At 40.8% G+C, this 19,251-nt stretch overlaps 1 protein-coding gene across 1 annotated transcript in view; it reads right to left on the bottom strand.

Moving 5' to 3' along the window:
- Window positions 1-15,834: 15,834 nt before the first annotated feature.
- The window catches only part of KLF8 (KLF transcription factor 8), a 182,175-nt gene continuing 178,758 nt past the window's right edge, over window positions 15,835-19,251 (bottom strand). Inside the window, exon 6 of the mRNA XM_054565748.1 lies at window positions 15,835-16,016. Within this exon, the coding sequence (XP_054421723.1) occupies window positions 15,835-16,016 (182 nt within the window). The remainder of the gene's footprint in view (window positions 16,017-19,251) is intronic.

Raw genomic sequence — 19,251 nt, 5'->3', positions numbered from 1 at the left:
CTCAGCATCACTAGCCATCAGACAAATGCAGATCAAAACCACCATGAGGTACCACCTCACACCGGTCAGAATGGCCATCATAAACAGATCAACAAACAACAGGTGCTGGCGAAGCCGTGGAGAAAAGGGAACCCTAGTCCACTGTTGGTGGGAATGCAGACTGGTGCAGCCACTGTGGAAAGCAGTGTGGAATTTCTTCAAAAAGCTGAAAATGGAACTGCCTTTGGACCCAGTGATTCCCCTGCTGGGACTATACCCTAAGAATACCAAAATGCCAATACAAAAGAACCTATGCACCCCAATGTTCCTAGCACCACAATTGACAATAGTCAAGTGTTGGAAGCAACCTAAATGCCCATCAGTAGATGATTGGATCAAAAAATTATGGTACATATACACAATGGAATACTACACAGCAGAAAGAAAAAAAGAACTACTAAACTTTGCGACAGCATGGATGGAACTGGAGAGCATTATGCTAAGCAAAATAAGCCAGGGGACAAAAGACAAATACCATATGATCTCACCTATAAGTGGAACCTAACCAACAATACAAAGATGCAAGGAAAATAAGACCAGCAAAACTGAAAGGAAAAGAAATCAACAGAGACAAGAGGGAAGGAGGGAGGGAGGGCGGGGAAAAGGAAGGAAATGGGAAAGTCAAGAAACATTTAGCAAGGACTCATGGACAAAACCAAAGGGGAAGAGCTGAGGGAGGGAAAGAGGGAGGGGGAAAGGGAAAGTGGTGGGGAGTAGGCAGGAAGAAATGTATTTGAAAAAAATTTAAAAATAAATAAAAATTAAAAAAACACATCATTGTCACAATCAGATTACGGAGTATTGAAAATATTGGTAATATCAAGTGTTTGCAACTCTAAAAGGAAGTGGTATGTATGGAAACTTTTTCTTCCTCTTAAAGCAGTCTCTTTAGCATACCTTGCAATGCTGGTGTGGTGGAGGTGTATTCTTTTAGTCTTCTTTTGTTTGGGAAACTCCTTATTTTGCCTTCTGTTGTAATTGAGAGCCTTGTTGGGTAGAGTAGTCTTGGTTGCAGGCCTTTGCTTTTCAATACTTGGAATATTCCTTGCCTGTCCCTTCTGGCTTGCAGTGTTTCTGTTGAGAAGTCAGATGCTAGCCATATCAGGGCTCCCTTATATGTTACTACCACTTTTTGTCTTGCTTGCTTTATGATTCTCTGTCTTTGATATTTGCCATTTTAATGATGATGTGTCTTGGAGTGGGCTCATTGGGTTCCTCTTGTGGGACCCTCTGTGCTTCCTGGACTTGTGTGACTTTTTCTCTCCTCCAATGAGACATGTTTTCCATCATTACTTTTTCAAACAGGTTCTCTATCCCTTCCTCCTCCTCCTCCTCTTCTGGTATCCCTATTATATGGATATTATTATGTTATAGGTTGTCCTACATTTCCCTCAATGCCTCTTCATTCTTTTGGGTCTTTTTTCATTTTCTTGCTCTTTCTGGGAGCTTTTTACTTCCTTATCCTCCAGCTCACTGATTTGGTCCTCAGTTTCATCTAGCCTGCTTTTGATTCCTTCTACTGTGTTCTTCAATTCAGAAATTGTATTATTCATTTCCTCTTGTCTCTTATTGATAGTTTCTGTGTGCTTTTTCATGCTGATATTGTTTGCAGTAAGTTCCTCATAGTTTCCCTGTAGTTTTTTGTAATTCTCTCTGAGCTCGCTGAGCTCATTGAGCTTCCTTAGAACCGTTGTTTGGAACTCACTATGTGATAGTTTACTTGCCTCTATTTCATTAGTTGTCTTTGTGGGGATTCCTCCTTTCCTTTCGATGGGGCGTATTTCTTTGTGTTCCGATTATTTGTTAGTGACTCCTCTTTTGCTTCTGATTCTTAAGTTGATCTATCTTGATTTCCTGACTTTGTGGTATGAACGTCTATGGTTGGTAGTTTTTACTTTCTGGATCTGCCTCTGATGATGTCAGACATTGACACCGTCTGACCTTAGGCAGTCTGTTCCTGACTTCCAGTAATCTACTGTTTGTGGCTGTCTCCTTCAGCTGTTAAGCTATTCACTCTGCTGTTAGTGTGCTTCCTTAGACAGCTCGGGCAGGGCAGAGTCACTTCTGGGGGTGGAGTTATTGGGTCCTCTCAAACTGCTGCCTATGGGGGAGTAGTCCGCACTGCTACCTTGCCAGCTATTCTCTCTGTTTTCTCCCCAAAGCCTCCATCCCCAGTATCTCCTCAAGTGTCACCAGACCTCTCTGCACCCGCTTTAGCCAAGGATCTACTGCCTGTGGCTGCCCCTCTGCACTCTGGAGGTAGCTTAGACAGCACAAAGCAGGGTGGAATTTCACCTGGGGGCGTGGCTATTGGGTCCTTTCACGCTGGTGCCGCTGAGGTGGTGTGGTCTCTGCCTGAGCAAGATTGCCGCTGCCACATGGGGGAAGAGTCAGCACCAAGTTCCCGCTGGCCACTCTCTCAGTTCTCTCCTCAAAGATTCTTTCCCCAGTCTCTCCTTAGGTGTCTCTAGACCACTCTGCCCCTGCCTTTGCTGGAGACCACAATAAGTCGCTGCAAATGAAAGTTTATGCGTTGGCCTTTTAAACAGTTCTTTGTGTCTCCAGCCACCTGTCTATGGCAGAGAGCAACCCTGCCACTTTTACCAGTTGGCTGTTTTCTGTGTACGTTTTGGGCTCTGGTGCTATGGGCTCGAGATCCCTGCTTTTGGTTTAGACCCGCTCTTCTCCAGGGGATCCAACTGGCCATTTCAATATCCTTCTCAGGCTGCCGCCCGTGGGTGCCCCGCCCCGCTTCTCATGTCTGTACTGCTCTCCTTACCAGTTAGATTGCGCTAAAGCCGATTCTTCTGCCTCCGAGGCTATAAGGCTCCTCTCTTGCTCTTGTTCAGTTGTTTGTTCCAGGTGATTTCTCAACAATTTAGTTGTAATCCCAGGTTGGTCCTCGGAGGAGGTCAGTGTGACTTCCACTCACTCCTCCGCCATCTTGATTCTCCTCTCATTGTGGTTTTAATTTGCATTTATCTGATGGCTAGTGATGATGAGCATCCTTTCATATATCTATAGGCCCTCTGCATGTCCTCCTTGGAGAAGTGTCTGTTCAGGTCCTTTGCCCATTTTTTAATTGGGTTGTTTGACTTCCTGGAGTGGAGTCGTGTGAGTTCTTTTTATATTTTGAAGATCAAACCCTTGTCCAATTTATCATTTGCAATTATATTTTCCATAGTTGGTTCCCTTTTCATTTTGCTGATGTTTTCTTTAGCCATGCGGAAACTTTTTATTTTGATAAGGTCCCGTTTTTATATTCTTTCCTTTATGTCCCTTGCTCTAGGGGATATATCGGTGAAAATACTGCTGGGTGAAACATCTGAGATTTTATTGCCTTTGTTCTCCTCTAGTACTTTTATGATGTTGCCACTCATATTTAAGTTTTTACCCGTTTTGAGTTTATTTTTGTGTATGATATAAATTGGTGATTGAGGTTTTTTTGTTTTTGTTTTTGTTTTTGTTTTTTTTTTTTTTGCATATACCTCTCCAGACCTCCCAATATCATTAGTTGAAGAGGCTATTTTTACTCTATTTTATGCTTCCATTTCCTTTGTTGAATATTAATTGACCATAGAGACTTGGGTTTATTCCTGGGCTCTCTATACTTTCCCATTGATCTATGTGCCTGTTCTTATGCCAGTACCAGACTGTTTTGATGACAGTGGCCTTGTAATATAGCTTCATATCAGGTTATAGGTTCCCTCCTACTTTGCTCTTCTTTCTCAAAATTGCTGCAGCTACTTGGGGTCATTTATGGTTCCATATACATTTTTCAAATGTTCTGTATCTGTGAAATATGTCATTGATATTTTAATAAGGATTGTGTTGAATCAATAAATTGCTTTGGGTAGTGGACATGTTGATAATGTTTATTCTTCCAATCCATGAACATGGTATATGCTTTCATTTATTTGTGTCTTCCTTAATTTCTTTCTTCAGTGTTACGTAGTTTTCTGCATACAGGTCTTTTACCTCCTTGGTTAGGTTTATACCTAGGTACTTTGTGTTTCTTTTTACTGTACCAAATGGGATTTTTTCCTGATTTCTGATTCTGATATTTCAGTGTTGTTTTATAAAAATGCCTTCAATTTCTGAATATTGACTTTTTATCTTGCTCTTTTGCCAAATTTACTTATTAGGTCAAGTAGATTTTTGGAGCCATCTATTGGGTTTTCTATGTACATCATCATGTGATATGAAAACAGTGACAGTTTTCCTTCCTCCATTCACAGTTAGATGCATTTTATTTCTAGTTCTTGTCTGATTGCTGTGGCTAGGACTTCCAATACTGTGTTGAACAGAAGTAGTGAAAGCAGACATCTGTTTTTTCCTGATCTTAGTGGGAAGGATTTTAGTTTTTGCCTGTTGAGTATGATGGTGGCTGTAGGTTTCTCATATATGGCCTTTAGTATGTTGTGGTATGCTCCATCTACTCCCACTTTGCTGAGTGTTTTTATCCTAAATGGACGCTCTACCTTATCAAATGCTTTTTTGCATCTATTGATATTACCATGTGATTTTTGTATTATCTTTTGTTAATGTGTAGTATGTTTATTGATTTACAAATATGAATCCACTTGATCATGATGCATGATCTTTTTAATGTATTGCTGGATGCGGTTCGCCAATGTTTTTTTGAGAATTTTAGCATCTCTGTTCATCAGCAATATTGGCCTGGAGTTTTCTTTCTTTGTTGTGTCTTTATCTGGTTTTGGGATTAGGGTGATGTTGGCCTCATAAAAAGAGTTTGGGAGTCTTCCCTATTCTTGAATTTTTTGGGATAGTCTGAGAAGGATAGGGGTTAGTTCTTCCTTAAATGTTTTGTAAAATTCTCCTGCAAAACCATCTGGGCTAGGGCTTTTGTGTCCCAGGAGTTTTTTGATCACTGCTTCAATTTCTCCAGCTGTTATTCAGTGTATTCAGACTTTTTGCTTCTTCTTGACTTAGTTTTGGAAGATTATATGTTTCTAGAAATGTGTCCATTTCAACATGGTTTTCAAATTTTTGACTGGTGGTTGTTCTTAGTAATTTCTTAAAATACTTTGTATTTCTGTGTTATCATCTGTAATCTTTCCTCTTTCATTTCTGATTTTGATTATTTGGGTCCTCTCTTTTTTTCTTGATTAGCCTGCTGAAAGGTTTGTTGATTTTGTTTCTGTTTTCAAAGAACCAACTCCTGGATTTATTGATCCTTCAAGTTGTTCTTTTAGTCTCCATGTCATTTAGTTCTGCTTCCTTCTACTCACTCTGGGCTTTGTTTTTTGTTGTTTCTCCAGTTATTGTAGATGTAGGGTTAGGGTGTTTCTTTGAAATGTTTCTATCTTTTTTAGGTAGGCCTGTATTGCTATGAACTTCCCTCTCAGGACTGCCTTCACTGTATCCTGTAGGTTTTGGACTGTTGTGTGTTCATTTTCATTGTTTCCAGAAAGTTTTTGATTTCTTCTTTGATCTCATTATTGACCCATTCATAGTTTAATAGCATGCTATTCAGTCTCCATGAGTTTGAATGTTTTTGATTTTTTTCGTTGAGGTTGGTTTCTAGTTTCCAGCTGTTATGACCTGAGAAAATGCTTGTTATTATTTCAATTTTCTTGAATTTGTTGAGGCTTGTTTTGTGTCCTATAATGTGGTGTAACTTTGAAAATATTCCATGTGCATTTGAAAAGAACATGTATTTTGCTTCTTTTGGATGAAAGGATTTATATATATATATATATATATAATCAATTAATTCCATTTGATCTAAGGCGTTATTCAATGCCACAATATCCTAGTTGCTATTTTGTTTGGGAGACCTATACATTTTTGACAGTCTGGTTGTAAACCCCTAGTATAGAGTGTTGTCGTCTCTGTCTTTCTTGGAGGCCTCCAAGATTTTCCTTATATATTTGGGTGCTCCTATGTTGGGTACATACATGTTTACAATATTTACATCTTCTTGATCAATTATTTCTTCCCTTGAGTATTATGAAGTATCCTTTTATATCTCTTTTTATGGCCTTTGTTTTGAAGTCTATTTTGTCTGATATAAGTATTGCTATCCCAGCTTTTTTGTTCTGTCCATTTGCTTGGAATATTTTTTTCCTATCCCTTCACTTTCATTCTGTGTAGGTGTTGTGTTCTAAAGTGGGTCTCTAGTAGGCAGCATATATGCAGGTCATGCTTTATTATCCATTCAGTTACCCTATGTCTTTTGATTGGAGCATTTAATCCATTTACTTTAAGGTCATTATTGATAGATACTTATTCATTGCCATTTTCCCCCTTTCTTACCTGTGTTCTGCTCTCTCATTCTATACTTTCATCTTCTTAAAGCAGTCCCTTTAGCATATCTTGCAATGCTGGTTTGGTGGAAGTGTATTCTTTTAGCCTTCTTTTGTCTGGGAACCTCCTTATTTTGCCTTCCATTTTAATTGAGGGCCTTGCTGGGTAGAGCAGTCTTGGTTCTAGGCCTTTGCTTTTCATTACTTGGAATATTTCTTGCCATTCCCTTCTGGCTTGGAGTGATTCTGTTGAGAAGTCAGCTGTTAGCTGTATTGGGGCTCCCTTGTATGTTACTACCTCTTTCTCCCTTGCTTGCTTTAGGATTCTCTGTGTGTCTTTGACATTTGCCATTTTAATGATGATGTGTCTTGGAGTGGGCCTCATTGGGTTCCTCTTGAATAGGACCTTCTGTGCTTCCTGGACTTGTGTGACTTTCTCTCTCCTCAAATTAGGGAAGTTTTCCATCATGACTTTTTCAAACAGATTTTCTATCCGTTCCTCTTCTTCTTCTCCTTCTGGTATCCCTAGTATACAGATAGTATTACATTTCAAGTTTTCCTGCATTTCCTTATTGCCTCTTCATTCTTTTTTAGTCTTTTTTTTTTCATTTTCTTGCTCATTCTTAGAGCTTTTTACTACTTTGTCCTCCAGCTCGCTGATTCGGTCCTCAGCTTCATCTAGCTTGCTTTTGATTTCTTCTACTGTGTTCTTCAATTCAGAAATTGTATTCTTCATTTCTTCTTGCCTCTTATTGATAGTTTCTATGTGCTTTTTCATGATGATATAGTTTGCAGTATGTTCCTCATAGCTTCCCTGTAGTTTGGTAATTCTCCTTGAGCTCATTGAGCTTCCTTATTACCACTATTTTGAACTCAATATCTGATAGTTTACTTGCCTCTATTTCATTTAGTTCTCTTTCTGAGGATTCCTTCTTTCCTTTCAATTGAGTATTGTTTCTTTGTATTCCCATTATTTATGAGACTTTTATTGTTTGCTTCTGCTTCTTAAATTTATCTGTTTTGACTCCCTGACTTTGTGGTGTAAACTTCAATGGTAGGAGACCTGTGAGATCCAGTGGTGCAGTCTCCTTGGTCTCCTAAACTTGATGCTTTTGGGATGCCCTTTATGCCATTTATGTTGGCTCTCTGTATGTAATTGGCTTTTGATTGTTGTTGGGTCATTCTTTGGTGGGTCGTTGTTTCCAGGTGGTTGACTGAAGGTCATTGTGCTCACCACATCCTGTATGCTGTTGTGCAGGCGCTGTTTTTCCTTTCTGGATCCCCCTCTGGTGATGTAAGATATTGACCCCATATGACCTTAGGCAGCCTGATACAAGACTGCTAGGGGTCTACTGTCTGTGGCTGACTCCTTCAGTTGTCAATCTATTCACTCTGCACTCAGTAGTCAGGCTTAAGCATAATAGGGCTGGGCAGAATCCCTCCTTGGGTTGGGGCTATTTTTTCCTCTCAGGCTGCAGCCGCTGAGAGGGGAGTGGTCTGCCTGAGTATGAGGGCTGCTGCTGTATGGGTGATGATTCAGCACCAGGATTCTAGTGGCTATTCAGTTCTTTCCTGATAGCCTCTGCATCTCCAGTCTCTCCTCAAGCATCTCTAGTCCACTCTGACCCCGCCCTTAGCTAGGGATCTACTGTCTGTGACTGTCTTATTCTGTTGTTAATCTAGTCACTCTGTACTCAGCAGGCAGGCTTAAGCACCATAGAGCTGGGGCAGAGTCCCTCCTGGGATTGGGACTATTGTTTGCCCTCACGCTGCTGCCTCTAGTAGGGAAGTGGTCTGGCTGAGCATTATGGTTGCTGCTGTATGGGTGATGACTCAGCACCAGGATCCTGGCATCTACTCCCTCAGCTCTCTCCCCAATGCTTCTGTCCCCAGTCTCTCCTCAACCATCTCTAGCCCACTGTGCCCCCACCTTTGCCGGGGACCAGGGTAAGGGGCTGCAAATGAAAATTTGTACATTGGTCCTTTAAATGGCTCTTTGTGTCTCTAGCTGTCCATCTCTGGCAGAGAGCAACCCTGCTGGTTTTCACTTCTGGCTGTTATCTGTGTACTTTTTGAGCTCTGGTGCTATAGGCTGGGGATCCCTTCTTATTGTTTAGACCCCACTTTTCTCAGGGGGATCCAAATGAGTGCTTAAATATCCCTCTGGCACTGCTACCTGTGGGAGCCCGGCCCCCCTTCTCGTCTCCTCCGCACTCCTTACCAGTCAGTTTGTGCTCAAGCTGATTCTTCTGTCTGTGATTATAAGGCTTCTCTCTCATTATTGTTCAGTTGTTTGTTCCTGGTGATTCCTCCACAATTTAGTTGTAATTCCAGATTGGTGCTAGGAAGAGGTTAGTGTGACTTCCATTCATTCTTCCGCCCTCTTGCACCTCTCAGTTATTCAGAATTATTTCTCTACAATTTAGTTGTAATTCCAGTTTTGTCCTGGGGGGAGGTTTGTGCAGCTTCCACATACTCCTACATCAACTTGGATCTCCAGGAAGTAAATTCTTTAAGAGTAGCTGTTTTATTCATTTCCATAGCAACTAGCAAAGAGTCTGGATTATTGGTAGATTTTCATTCAATATTTGTACCATTAAGTCGATAATGCTTTTTATCCCAAAGATATGACAATGATTCTTGGAGTAGAAAAATGAGTGATTAAATATTACTGAGAAACCTATGAACTCTGAGAGTTCTTGTTTTATATTATTTGTAACTAAAAATCTCTTTCTGGCAGGCCCGGGGACAGTTAGCTGTTCGATGTGTTTTTCTGGATCTTGTTCTCAGTCTTTCTCACAAGATTTCCTTTCAACTTTTCCCAAAGTGTCTCACTAAAAGACCAAGCTTCCCAAAGCAGAATCTTTAAATAAGACCTCTTCCCACATCCCCAGTTGATGTTGGTATTTATACTGAAGTTGCTTTGGAGTATAAAGCTGTCCCTATACCCTCCTCTTCCACATTACTTCTTAGGAAAAAAATGGTGGTGAGAATAGGGATGGACAGGAAAAGATAAACAGCTAAATCAGTATCCCACAAACTCTTGTATGTGTCTTTGTATGAAATATACAAAAAGAGCACACAGTCTTCATGAAACCCCATTGAGGGACATTTCTGACTAGATTACAATAATGGGGAGGGCCTCATGTGCTTAAATAGAGAAATTACTGTGTTTAAGATGAACTAGCTTCCTTTCTTGCCCCTTGCTAATATACAATAATTTCATCACAACTTTACTCAGCAAAGTGGGGGAAAAGCGCTCTGCTCATGTGATGCCATGTGGAGGAAACATCAAATAGAGACAAAGTCAAAGTAATATTCATGATATCTGGAGTTTAAAGTATTTTATTAATAAAAAGTACAATAATCAAACATAACAAGGTTGCTTAATACCCAAGCACACACCCTGCCTGGATGCCACAGAGGGAAAGTCTCATTAGGTTAGAACAGAGTAACCTCTAAAGTGGCCATGCTAACTGAGGAAATTCTTGAGTATTGCCAGGTGCACAACAGACTTGTATGTAAGAGATTGTTCATGATCCTAGCTTCAAAGCTGTATCTCTATAGCAAGAACTAGTATAAAAATAGAGGAAAATGGGGTGCTGCTCTAAAACACTGAAATAACGAGGCACAAACATAAGAGTTATAGAGACTAAAGCTTATATACTGTTCTGTAATTTCTTTGAACAAACTAACAATGACAACAATTCATCAATCCCTTCACCATGGGCTCCTTACCCCAACACACAAAGAAGTAAGTTTCTGGGACTGCTCTCCTAATGTGACCTCCTGCCAAAAAACAGGAATGGACAATACTAGGGATTCTTTTTTCTCTTTTTATTTATAAATACAATGAAAACAGCACTGCATACAACATAGTTAAAAAGTAATGTCCAACACAACTACTGACCTGGGAAATATCTACTGGGAGGGAAGGAGAGTTTCGTAGCAGTTAACAAAATAATCTCTCTCTCCCCTTGCCCTATACTCACCACCAGAAAAGGAAATGGAAGGTTATACTAAAATTTGAGAATCAACCAAATATCCTCCCACTGGTATAAATTGCATCCTCTTCCCTCCCACGCCCACCCCAACCACCCCCCCTTCCCTCCTACCTATACTGCTCAGAGTACAGTAAGTGAGGAAAGAGAAAATGTAACTGGTGAAGTTGAACTGGTCAATATCCGAAGGGCCCTGGGAAATTGCCCTTGTGCTTCTGACAGGGTGACATGTATTGTGGTCCAGGCAGAGTAAGGAAAGGGGAAGAATACAGCTTTTGATGCTATGAATTTTGCCTGCTTATCTATTTAGGCCTTAATATGCTTTGAGTCTGGGAAACAGATGATAATCCCATAGTTAGTAAAAAAGAGAATGTAGGATAAGTGAAAGTAGGAAATAATATTGCTTCCTGTGACCACTCTTTAATTACCCTTATTACTGACTCAAATTTAGCTCCAAATAACCCAAAAAGCCTAATCCTCTCTTTTTTCTAGGCTAAATACAGGGTACTATAATTATCATAGTGATGATCATAATACTTTTTATTCATTTAAGTATCTCCCATCATTTTTGCCCACATCCATTAATAAGAATCCTCACAACATTCCTGTGAGGTAGATATTTAGATCCCTATTTTTATAGATGGGTTAACTGAGGCACAGAGAGGTGATGTGACTTGCCTAAGGTCAACCAAGTGAGATATGGAAAAAATGGAAGAGAGGTAACTTAGGGTAGCACCCTTATTGTCAGAGAGCAGTATTTGCCAGTGAGAAAGGATAATGTTAAATTTTTCTTTAAGCTGGACACATCCACTTTCTTCTGTGTCCATCTGTCTATACAGGTATTAGCACACTATGGAGGATCAATAATTTCCCTAGGTTTATTCAAGGTTAGGTCAATTCCCAATTGTTTGTTTCTTGAGGAAACTTTTTGCAGGCAGGATAGAACCCCAAGTTCCTGGAACCAAGATCATAGAATTCCCTAATTTCTAAATTTTGCAGATCACTTTGTTTCAAAGAGCTTTTGGAGTTTTTAAATGTTACTACCATACACATAAGCACTGTGTTCTAGTTGTATCCACAGTGTATGCATTAAAAATTCAAATACTGTTATACATTTATACTAGAATTGCACAATTAAGCAACTAGATGTCAGAGTGTAGGTGCCAGTTTTCTCACTGTTTGAGTGGAAGATTACAGATAAGCAAAGGGAAAAGGCTAGAATGACCCATTTGATAATGGATTGGCATTGGACACATCAGTATGAACTCACAGTTAGCTTAATAAACATATGGGAGATTACATATAGAAATATTCGTAGATATGTGTATTTATACATGAGTTAGTGTACACACATATATTTTGTCGCTCAGTTAGTGAAGATGGCCTAGAAGCAACAATACCTCAGGAGCAACAAGCATACCTAATACCCAGATGTTGGTTTCTAATACAATTTTCCATTAAGAGGAATCAGGACTCCTTAAAGAAAGAGCTGATTATAGAAGTGGGCTAAAACAATATATATACAAGATGATCCTGGAGCAACTGGTAGTGCCAGCAAGCAAGTATAAGCTAAAAAAAAAAAATGATGAGGGTCTGTCAAAAGGACTTAGGAGTCAACCCAAGAGAGCACCCAATGGCCAAAGCTGGAACAATTTGAACTTACAACGTAAAATTTTATTGGATTATAACGCAATGTATAAAGTGAATGTGAGTCCATACTGATACAAGTAAATGATTGCATAAATAAATAAATGAGGGAGAAAAGTCTAATCTCCCATGCAGAATCCCAAATAATTTTTGTAGACACACTGAAGGATACGGTGCACAACTTACCACGCCTTCGGTGTGGGCTGCACATAGTGACTTCCTTCCAAAGAGTACAGTATAGAATATGGGGTAGAGAGTACAAGGAGGAAGCTGACAAAACACTATCTCAGCCAGGTAAAGAAGGTTAACATCAAGGGTATAAGTCATGTTAATGTGATATAATGAAAGTAGCAGTTTATCTTTATGGTCTTCCTCCCAAAAAGCCATAACATCAGTTTAATCATGAGAAAAATAGTCAGACAAATCTCAGTTGAGGGACATACTCCTCAAAACTCTAAGTCATAGGAAAAGAGGAAAACCTGAGAAACCACCACAATCAAGAGAAGCCTAAGGAGATATAAGCACTAAATGTGATATAGTGTCTTGAATGGGATGCTGGAACACACACACACACAAAAAGATATTAGGTTAAAATTAAGGAAATTTGAATATTTGGACTTGAGTTAATAATGTATCAATATCACTTTATTAATTATAGCTAATGCACCATACTAATGAAAGATGTGAAAAATAGAAGAAATCTGGATGTAGGGTATAGGGATACTCTCTGTAGAATCTTTATAATTTTTCTTTGTATCTACAACTGTTCCAAAATGAACATTTTACATAAAAATAAGTTGCCCTCACAAACCTTTTTATCTTACCCACAATTCATTCCACCTAATCTATACAGCCAATTGACATTCTTCAGCTTTTCCTGAATTTTCCAATCATAATTATCAATAGTTATGTTCAACTGAAAAGCATCTACAGATGAAGGAACTCCACTCCAACAAATCTCAGGATATTATCCAACCACATCAAACAAGGCCATTTTTCATACCTTAGGCAACTATCCACACAATGGTGCTTTGCTGATGTGGGCATAGCATGTTCAATGAATCCTAAATGCCACTTAAGAGATACAGTTCCTTTTAGTCTTACTGTCTAACAAAATTCTATATGCTTTTGGTGCAGTACTATATTATACTGTATTTAAATCCCTGTACACTATGAAATACTCTTTTTTTAAAAGATTCTATTTTATTTATCTTTTTAGAGAGGGGAAGAGAGGGAGAGAATCATCAATGTGTGGTTGCCTTTCACACGCCCCCTGCTGGGGACCTGGCCTACAACCCAGGCATGCACCCTACACTGGGAATCAAACCGGAGACCCCTTGGTTTGCAGGCCAGCGTTCAGTCCACTGAGTCACACCAGCCAGGACTTAAATACTCTTAATAAATTTTCACACATTACTTAATATGTAATGATTGGAATCATTTTATCATTATTTGGAGGGGAGAGAGCAATGAGAATTGGATTAAAATTAATTGACTGTAGACAATTAATAAAGCAGTAAAGAGTCCCTCATTACTTTGCAGGAAAAAGAATTGAATAAAATCTTAGAGGTGTCAGGGATGTCAATATTTGGAACTTTAATTTGATCATTATAGTTAGTATAATACTATGTTTAATATTGTTTATTTATTAATAGAGTATGTGCTCCAATGCAAAAGATCCTGATGTCTGGGGAGCACAAGGTAGTTGTGAACTCTGGAAAAGGGAGTCTCAGGATGCAAACTCTGGAGAAAATGGATAAGTCCTTGGACTATACTGTGAAATACTGTATCAACTGCTGAATTATAAGGTTAAACCAGTATGTATGATGGTAACTTACCTTTTACAATCTATCTTAGAGCTACATAAAAGTCCCCTTTCAGTCTGCAGTGTGAAACTTACACACCAAAAGTCAAGGGAAAATCTATATCAAAATAACAACAAGAATAATAAAAATCCACGTGTCACTTTGAAAAAATACAGGCAGGCCTTGAATTTATAAAGGTTTATGATCTGGACATTGTATGTTTAAGTGAGGTAAATCAATTCTGAGATAGTATAGAAAGTGTTAGAAGAGAAAAATTATGTGCCTAACCTTTATGTCGATGACCACAGGCACACTTCACTTAGTATTTAATCAACTGTAAATAATTTTGTGAGTGGTCTAAAGTTTTCTGAAGCATAACATATAAAATTGGACAAATACTGCAACCAATCACGTAAAGTTTTCTCTAATTTGGTTTAATAATGTGATCCCTGGAAGAATGTGTGTGCAGGTTTATAAGGCCTCAAGGAAAAATCTGGAGAAAGTATCTGACCCGTATTTCTCTCATCTGTAAAATATGAATGATACGTAAGACTAGATCGTTAATAGTATCCCTTATTGGTGCTAGAATTATATGATTTATTCAGAATGGATAAATCTTGGGAGGTAGTAACCTAAAGTATTTAAGCAGGGACGGGTTGCATGTCTGCCAAGGAAAAGGGGTTCCATATGAAGACAACCTTTAGGAGAGAGGCTAATCTAAAGTTAAGTGATGCAATCTCCCCTTCCCTCCAGAGAGAGGAAATATGCCATGTGGAGGTAGATCTGAAGTCCAGAGCTGAGAACACAAGGTATTATGTCTCAGAGACTATTATGAAATAGTAGGATTTGGTAACCAAATGTTTATATTATGCAACATGCTGTATGGCTAAAAGAAATGGCTTAGGTGTTCATAGCAGTTGCAGAACATTGAGTAGCTTTTTGTATTTCAGTTTTCACTAAAAGCCTCTTATATTCCAATTGAAACATAGGAGTGCATGCTAATAATGCCATGGAATGAAGAAATATTTTTTCTACAATCCCTTACCTTTCTATAACATGGCCCCAGTGTATGATTTCTCATCATGCATTATACTCATAATAGTTGCTTTATGTAAACAAAAGAATAAACAGTACAGTGTAGCCCCTCAAGACATTGTCTCAACAGGCTGCCCTATGAATGAGGTTTGTGATCACAGCACTTTCAGTATCTTATCCAAATGAAATTCCTCCTCTGTTTGTTTTCAGGATTATTCTAGTTCTGCTTCTTCCTTTCACAGTCCAACATACTCTCCTGAAACACTTTTCACCCTACTGGCATGTTGATGTGTGCTTTGAATATTTGTCCTAACAAATATTTAACCTAACAAACAATGTTATTGTGCTGTATAATCTTTAATCTTGAAGGATAAAGAGAAGGAAAAATGAGAAGGAGACGGACAAGAAGATCCCTTCATTTCCTCTGATGGACTTAGGAAGCAGAAGCACCTGCACTGTCTGAAAACCAAACTGTAAGAACAAATAGGACTGGATTTACAAAACCTTTATGTTTTGTATGGGACTCAGTTTATTTACTGAGAATGTGTCCTATGCTCAGGACCCAAATCCATTCTAGCAACGAAGTACACTGTTATGTCCTCTTCTGTCTAGGAACTTGGGAGGGAAAGTTGTGTTTTAAAATGTTACCAACCACATTTAAGTACTGATTCAAAAAAAATAATTTGGATAAGAATTCTTGGGGAAAAACAGGGGGGAAAAAGCAGCATATATTTGTTCACAGCCTTGAATTGGATTCCTGTTTTGTTATTGTAGGAAAAATGTCCCATATCTGACCATGGGTGCCGCACTTTTGTTCAACCTATGTGCTGGTTGATAAAACTGGGGAATGGATGGTGGAGAGGTGAGGATGGAATATGAGGAGCCCCCATGGAAAAGCAGTCTCATCAACCTGGCTCAGTGAGCTGCTCCAACCCCATCCCAGAGGCAAGCTGAAGTCAATGCGGAAAAGATGCTGATGACCTCAGTACACACACAGGAATGAGACCAGCACAGCTCTTCTGTTGCAGACTGTGGAGCTCACATGGTGTCATGGCGCCGGCGGTGCAGGGACAGATGGTCAGAGCGGGAAAAGCTACGGTTGCAGTCTGTGCACCGGAAGGGCTTGATGCCTGTGTGCTTGCGGAAATGGCGGGTAAGCTCATCTGAGCGAGCAAATTTCCAGGAGCAGCCATCCCAGGTGCATTTATAAGGCTTCTCTCCTAAAAAGGGAATATGGAAAAACAAGGAGAGTCAGAGAAGAGATGTTTCGTTAGTGAAAAAATAACAGACCATATAATGTTTTATCAAGCGTTTGGCCAAATAGTGAGGCAATCAGGAGAGAGAAGATGGCAAAGGAGTGAATGGGAGTCATGCTGATCTCCTCCCAAGACCAAACTGGAATTGCGACTAAATAGTGGAATAATCACCGGGAAAACAATGGAATGATAGTGGGAGAGGAGCCTTGGAGCCGCGGACAGTGGATTCGACTCTCGCACATCCCAGTGGGAGTGGGTGAGAAGTGCGGTGGAGGCTTGAGACGGTGGGTTGGGTGCCCACGGGCACTAGCACCAGAGGAACATTGAAACGGCCAGTTAGCTTCCCCCAAGAAGAACGGGGTCTGAACCATAAAGAGGGACCCCTAAACTACAGCAGCTAAAACCAAGAAAATACAGACAAAACGTAATCCCGAAAAGCTTAGGGGCACTCTCTACCAGAGACAGGTGGCTGGGGATTCAAAGAGACATTTAAAGGGCCAACGCAAAAATTGCAGTGGTAGCCACCCTTCTTCACCTCTGGGTAGAGGTCGCAGCAGGGTGGGCTGGTGCCTGGGAAAAGACTGGTAAGGAAAACTTTGTGAAGAGAACTGACACGGCAGCCGGTGGAGCCCCGTGATAACACACCTCCCACTCTGCAGCTACCATCTCACTCAGGCATAAGGGAATCAGTTAACCTGCCTTTTGTGCGCTCTGCATACAACTTGTGTGCATGTGAGCTGGGGGGCTAAGTGCAGAATAGCTGGGAGAGCCTTGGGGAGAGACTGGAGACGGAGGTGTTGGGGAAAGAACAGGAGGAGGAACCAGAGAGTTCGGACTCCCTCCCCGTTCTGTAGTCTCCATTGTGGGCTGGAAAGGCACGCCCCCAAAGAGGCAGAAACGGGGCGCACACCAACCAGATTGCCCGCGATTGATACGCAGTCTGCACAGGGGGTGGATCCTTGGCCGAACGGGTCACAGAACTGCCCAGAGACCCCTGAGGAGAGACTAGAAATGGAGGCGTTGGGAAAAGAACAGGAGGAGGAACAGGGGAGTCCCCATTCCTTCTCCTTGCCGTACTCTTCATTGTGCGGGAAGAGGCCACACCCCCAAAGAGCCAAAAGCCGAAAAGCACACATAGATACACCAAAACCACCTAGTGCAGGCGCGCACACTTGCGCCGAGTGACTGGCAAGGGTTGGCGAGCGTGTGTGTGACCCACGCGGGCTGCCGAACGCTTGCACCGGCCAGCAAGGCCTCCCACAGATTGGCACCGATATGGCCTGTGAGGGAGTGCACAGAGGGGCAAGGCAGGCGTAAATGACCCGCCCGGCCCGCGATTGCAGAGTGGCTCACAAAATTAGTAGATCCCGGGCCGAAGGGGTCACAGAGCTGCCCAGAGTCCCTGGAGGAGAGACCAGAGACAGGATTAACCGGAGAGTCCTGGAGCTGACTTCCTCCCATTTCCGTAGTCTCCATTTGGCGAGGGCAAGCAACGCACCCAAAGAGCCAAAAGCGGGGAAAACACACAATAGAAGACCCTAAACTGACCAGTGCCGGGGAGCTCGCCGGCCAGGGGGGCCAGATGAGTATGCGAGGTGGCAAATAAGCCCCCTGGGCTGGGAAAAGCACACGAGAGCCCAAGCAGGCGGGGTATCCTGCCGGACAGGGGAGTGCGATCAAGGAGCCGGCATGAGAGTGCAGAGCGATCCCAAAATATAGTCCAGCCCTGACCGAAGGGGTCACAGAGCTGCTCCAAGCAGGAGTCAGACACAGACAGTAGACTCCTGGAAGGCTCAAACAAACAACCCAAGGTCCTACAAAGTCAACAACTGAAATCATGAGAGGCAGGCCCAGAAAGAAAAATAAAGGGAAAAATAAATAAATAAATAAATAAATAAATAAATAAATAAATAAGACCCACCTACAATCACAGAAGTTTAATCCACAAAGTCAGGAAATCCAGACAGCCCAATTGAAGCAGAAGCAAATATAAGTAAATTACATAACAGACTCTCACAAAAATGGGAAGAAAAAGAAGTTCCCCCCAAATGAGTGGAATAGGGGACTCCCCACAGAGAGAGCTAAATGAAATAGAGGCAAGGGAACTATCAGATATGGAATTCAAAACAATGGTTCTAAGGAAGCTCCATGAGCTCAGCCAGCTCAAAGAGAACTATGAGAAACTGCAGAGAAACTACCAGGATCTTAAACTAAACTATATCAACCTGGAAAAGGACATAGAAACTATCAAGAAGACACAAGAGGATACGAAGAACACCATTTCTGAATTGAAGAACACAGTAGAAGGATCCAAAGCAGGCAGGATGAAGCCGAGGATCGAATCAGTGAGATGGAGGATAAGGTAGAAAGAAGCTCCCAGAAAGAACAAGAAATGGAAAAAATACTCAAAAAAAATGAAGAGGCATTTAGGGAAATGCAGGACAACCTGAAATGCAATAATATCCGTATAATAGGGATACCAGAAGGAGAAGAAGAGGAGCAAGGGATAGAGAACTTCCTCGAAAAAGTAATGATGGAAAATTTCCCTAATTTGATGAGAGAAAGGCTCTCGTGGATCCAGGAGGCACAGAGGACCCCACTCAAGAGGGACTGAAAGAGGTCCACTCCAAGACACATCATCATTAAAATGGCACTGTCAAAGACAAAGAGAGAATCCTCAAGGCAGCAAGGGAGAAGGAGAAAGTAACATACAAGGGGGCACCGATACGCCTAGAAGCTGACCTCTCAACAGAAACACTTCAAGCCAGAAGGGAATGGTAACAAATATTCCAAGTCATGAAAAGCAAAGGCCTACAGCCAACGCTGCTCTACTCAGCTAGGCTCTCCATTAAAATAGAAGGGGAAATACGGAGTTTCCCAGACAAGAGAAGACTAAAAGAATATATCTCTACCAAACTAGCACTCCAAGATATGCTAAGAGGACTGGTTTAAGTAGATGGTTAAGTAGAGTACTGGTTAAGTAGATTTTTTCTCCCATCCAGAAAAAAAGGGAGAGGACCCAAATTAATAATATCAGAAATGAAAGAGGAGAAATAACAACTGATACCACAGAAATACAAAGGATCGTCAGAAACTACTATGAACAATTATATGCCAAGAAATTTGAAAACCTGGATGAAATGGACAAATTTTTAGAAAAGTATAATCTTCCAACACTGAAGGAGGAAGAAACAGAAAG

The sequence above is a fragment of the Pteronotus mesoamericanus genome, unplaced genomic scaffold, assembly GCF_021234165.1.
Source record: "Pteronotus mesoamericanus isolate MK-2021 breed Mesoamerican mustached bat unplaced genomic scaffold, CSHL_Meso_final contig_166, whole genome shotgun sequence".
In the NCBI taxonomy this organism is placed as follows: domain Eukaryota; kingdom Metazoa; phylum Chordata; class Mammalia; order Chiroptera; family Mormoopidae; genus Pteronotus; species Pteronotus mesoamericanus.
Note: the sequence above shows the minus strand (reverse complement) of the source record. Positions and strands in the feature narration are given on the sequence as shown.